The 4,582-nt window shown below is 46.1% G+C and overlaps 1 protein-coding gene across 1 annotated transcript; it reads right to left on the bottom strand.

Annotated features, from left to right (window-relative positions):
* Positions 1-3,621: 3,621 nt before the first annotated feature.
* LOC105515108 (40S ribosomal protein S29) lies at positions 3,622-3,903 on the bottom strand. Its single transcript, XM_011946833.1, has one exon. The coding sequence runs from the start codon at positions 3,876-3,878 to the stop codon at positions 3,708-3,710; it is 171 nt and encodes a 56-aa protein (XP_011802223.1). The 5' UTR covers positions 3,879-3,903; the 3' UTR covers positions 3,622-3,707.
* Positions 3,904-4,582: the final 679 nt, after the last annotated feature.

Raw genomic sequence — 4,582 nt, 5'->3', positions numbered from 1 at the left:
AAAAAAAAAAAAAAAAAATGTGTTTGTAAAAAATTGCATGATTTGTGAACTGTGAAAAAGTTTAACACCTGAGCTGGCAGAATGGGAAAGGGAGGAAAAGCAACAGACCTGCTTACAGATGGTTTAAATAACCCATTTGCATTTAAATCGTTCCTACAATCTTAGCCTCTGCCTGGTTGTGGGGGGCCATGTTTCCCAGGAGACATAGTGTAGTTTCCATTGAACTGCTTGCCGCAATGACTACCTGGACACTTTGGACACCTCATGCCGTAAACCTGTGAGTGGAGGAGTTGTCAGACCAGCAGGGTAATCCCCCTGTTTACAATGAGGGGCCAGGGTTGCTGTTATACACCCCAGAGTCAGGAGTGTGTCTGGAGTTCAGGGGACTTACCAGGACATCTTTTGTCACTTCCACACCTAGTGATAACAGAAAACAAGCAATTGCAACAACCACAGCCTGACAAGGGAAGGTAATTAAAGGCTAAGACCCTTCTGAAATAAAAGTCTGGATTGCCCAGGCCGGGAAAGGATTTAGGCCAACCAAAATACTAGCCAAAGGTGAGGGCAATGTGGAATGAGTAATGGAGGAAGGAGATGATGATTATTATCACTTACAGCCTTGTGACCAGTTGCAGCTGCAGAGAGCTTAGTTTGTTTCACCAGCTAGCTCACCTTAAGTCTTTGTGGAGATTGTTGCTGGCTACTATATCAAAAGGGATTTTTATGAATGTTTGGACTCCTTCCATCCCTCTTGGAAGGAATGAGGGCATTTGGTTCCTACAGTCATGGAGAACTCTGGGACTGGATATAACGGGAGGGAGTGAGCAGTGCAAGGAAGGGATTACATCCAACATCTCTTACATTTCACCTGAGATCTTTGCAGTCTTACCTATCTCCAAGGCCCTTAGTCACTTGTTGCACCCCCAGCCACTTCTGTGCTGACCAGTTCTACTTGGATGGATTCTGTCTGACTACCCCCGTGGTGACCAGCTTGCACAGACCCAATGCAACAGCATGTCACTTGCACGTGTACTACACGCTTTGGACTCCCGCCCTGGAGCTTTTCTATTGCTACTGGAGCAGGAGACACCATGGACCAGCGTAGTGCTTACCTATGTGTGACCCAGAAGTGCAGTGGAAGTAAAGTCCCGCGGAGCAAATTTTTTGCCAATAAGAGATGGGAGTGTGAACCCTGAAAAAGCCAGTCCTTCAAGATGGATCCTGAGTGGCTAAGTTGGCCTGAATTCAAAATACAGGCAAGCGGACATTCGCTGTCTCTAGGTCACCCACGTATCCTGCATTCCCAGAAACCCACATGCTCATGTAATGTTGGGACTTTCATACCTGTCTGTTCTTGTTCATCCTGCCTGAAATAACTGCTGCTGGAAAATCCCATTTCACTTCCTGAACTGCTATTGTTTGAATATGGTTTGTTTGGCTCCACCAAGTCTCATGCTGAAGTTTGATCCCCTATGTTGGAGGTGGGACCGTGTGGGAGGTGCTTGGGTGATGGGGTGGATCCCTCATTAATAGCTTGATGCTGTTCTTGTGGGAGGGAGGGAGGTCTCACTCTTAGCTCTCAAGATAACTGATTGTTGAAAAGAGCATGGCACCTCCTCCCCTCTCTCTTGCCTCTTCTCTCTCCATGTTATCTGCACAAGCCTGTTCCTCTTCACCTTTTGTCATGAGTGGAAAACTTCCTGAGGCCCTCATCAGAGACAGAGCTGGTGCCATGCTTCTTGTACTGCTGCAGAACTGTGAGCCTAATAACCCTCTGTTCTTTATAAATTATTCAGTCTTAGGCATTCCTTTAGAGCAACACAAACAGGCAAAGACATGGACCTAGTCAATAGACTATGACCTGTATCGACAAATCAGAACTCAACAAACATCAGTCAATCAGAACTAGACAAGACTGTATCCCTCATTTGCATAAGTAGACCATAGTGAGAACCTGGGCGGAGCTTTCTTTGTAAAAGACAACCCCTCTCTTTTTTCTCTTGGAAGGTACCTTTGTTGTCACTGAAGGATGCATCTCTCTGGTTTGCAAACTGTTCATTAGAATGAAGTCTCTCTTTTTTTAAAAAGACAATCCTTGGCCGGGCGTGGTGGCTCACGCCTGTAAACCCAGCACTTTGGCAGGCTGAGGTGGCTGGATCACCTGAGGTCAGGAGTTTGAGACCAGTCTGGCCAACATAATGAAACTCCATCTCTAATAAAAACACAAAAATTAGCTGGGTGTGGTGGTGGGCGCCTGTAATCCCAGCTACCTGGGAGGTTGAGGCAGGAGAATCGCTTGAACACAGGAGGTGGAGGTTGCAGTGAGTTGAGATCACATCACTGCACTCCAGCCTTGGCAACAGAGAGAGACACTGTTTCAAAGAAAAAAAAAAAAAAAAGATAATCTTTGTGAGTGGAATTTATACATTTATTTATTTATTTATTTATTTTAGATAGGCTCTCAGCTGGGCGCGGTGGCTCACACCTATAATCCCAGCACTTTGGGAGGCTGAGGAGGGTGGATTCCTTGAGGCTAGGAGTTCAAGACCAGCCTGGGCAACATGGTAAAACCCCCTCTCTACAAAAAATACAAAAATTAGCTGGGCGCAGTGGCACATGCCTATAGTCCTGAGGCAGGAAAATAGGGTCTGGAGGCAGGGAACATAAGGCCGATTCATACTTCAGCTATAACAGGAAATATCCTCTCCATAAAACGTGTGCTGTAAATAACTTTGTAACTTTACTTCATTCTCTCCATTTATGTAGGGTGTACCCGAAGTAACCAGTGGAATCCTCTAGGGGTATTTAAACTCCCAAAAATTCTGTAATGGGGCCCTTGAGCCTCTATGCTTGGGCCTGCTCCCACACTGTGGAGTGTACTTTCATTTGCAATAAATCCCTTCATTCTTTCCTTCTTGGTGTATTTTGTTCAATTCTTTGTTCAAGATGCCAAAAACCTGGAAATCCTCCACCATTAACAGTCTCAGCTACTCAGGAGGCCAAGGCAGGAGGATTCACTTGAGCCCCAGAGGTCAAGGCTGCAGTGAGTCATGATTGTGCCACTGCACTCCAGTGTGGGTGACAGGAATAAAACCCTGCCTCAAAAAAAAAAAAAAAAAGAAAAGAAAAGAAAAGAGAGAGAGAAAAAGAGAGAGAGAGAGAGAGGGTCTCATTCTGTCTCCTAGGCTGGGGTGCATGGCGTGATCATGGCTTACTGCAGCCCTGACCTCAGGGGCTCAAGCAATCCTCCCACTTAAGCCTCCCAAATAGTTGGGACCACAGGTGTGTGCCACCACGCCCTCTTAATTTTTTTATCTGTATTTTATATAGAGGTGGGTGATTTGTTTTTCTAAGACCAGCCAAGCGGGCACAAAAGAACCAGCAGGTAGGCAAGTGTAGGAGCAAAACTGCAAGTTTATTTTGGTCACCTAAGGTGTGGGGAAGAGGTCTGTCGGCCTCCGTTCGTCCAAACAGTGGGGTCTCCCTAAGTTGCCCATGTTGATCTTAAACTCGTGGGCTCAAGTAATCCTCTGACCTCAGCCTCCCAAGTAACTGGGATCATAGGCAAATACCACCATGCCTGACTCATTTATTTGAGTTGATTTGTTTTGTTTTGTTTTGTTTTCAAATGTTTATTTTATGTACAAAGAACTCTCATGGTTTTTCATTGAGTAGATGCCTTGGATAATCCTTTGAAGGAAGATCATTTAGTCCAACTTAATGAAACCAATATCCTTCGCGTACTGACGGAAACACTGGCGGCACATATTGAGGCCATATTTCCGGATCAGACCGTGCCGGTTTGAACACACGCGACAAGAGCGAGAACCCTGGCCGAATTTTCGCGGGTGGCTCCAATACAGCTGCTGGTGACCCATCTTGCTCTCAGAAGTGCAACAAGGTAAAAGCTGAGTTGATTTGTTGACAGGAGCCACCGGATAAAATCTTGTCATCTCTCGCTGTGTGGTGCGCTGTCCCATGATGCAGTCATTCATATGGTCTCTCTGGGAATAGACTGTGGGATCGACCAATGCACTTAGTACCAAGCAGTAGGCAGCCCCTCGAATTAGCCCTCTCATTTTCCCGGCCTCACTTTCCTGTTCCCTCAGGCCTGATTCCCTGGAATTGCACTTCCCAGTAAAGTATAAGCACGTAAGCTTTGAGTTAGGCTATATTTTCCATGATATTGTATATCAAAATTAGTGGCTCAACTACAGAGAAAATAAGAAATTCTTTTTTTTGCGGGGGGAGGGATGGAGTTTCATTCTGTTGCCCAGGCTAGAGTGCAGTGGCGTGATCTCAGCTCACTGCAACCTTTGCCTCCTGGGTTCAAGAGATTCTCCTGCCTCAGCCTCCCAAGTAGCTGGGATTACAGGTACGCACCACCACCATGCCTGGCTAATTTTTGTATTTTTAGTAGAGACAGGGTTTCACCATGCTGGCCAGGCTGGTTTCGTACTCCTGCCCTCAGGTTATCCGCCCGCCTCAGCCTCTCCAAGTGCCAAGGTGTTGGGATTACAGGCGTGAGCCACCAAGCCCAGCCAAAAATAACAAATTCAAGTGAATTTAAAACATAGTAATG

This window comes from Colobus angolensis, unplaced genomic scaffold (assembly GCF_000951035.1).
Source record: "Colobus angolensis palliatus isolate OR3802 unplaced genomic scaffold, Cang.pa_1.0 Scaffold254, whole genome shotgun sequence".
NCBI classification, from domain to species: Eukaryota; Metazoa; Chordata; class Mammalia; order Primates; family Cercopithecidae; genus Colobus; species Colobus angolensis.
Note: the sequence above shows the minus strand (reverse complement) of the source record. Positions and strands in the feature narration are given on the sequence as shown.

Coding starts and splice junctions, on each gene's coding strand:
- LOC105515108 (XM_011946833.1), bottom strand. CDS start 3,878: ATGGGTCACCAGCAGCTGTATTGGAGCCACCCGCGAAAATTCGGCCAG.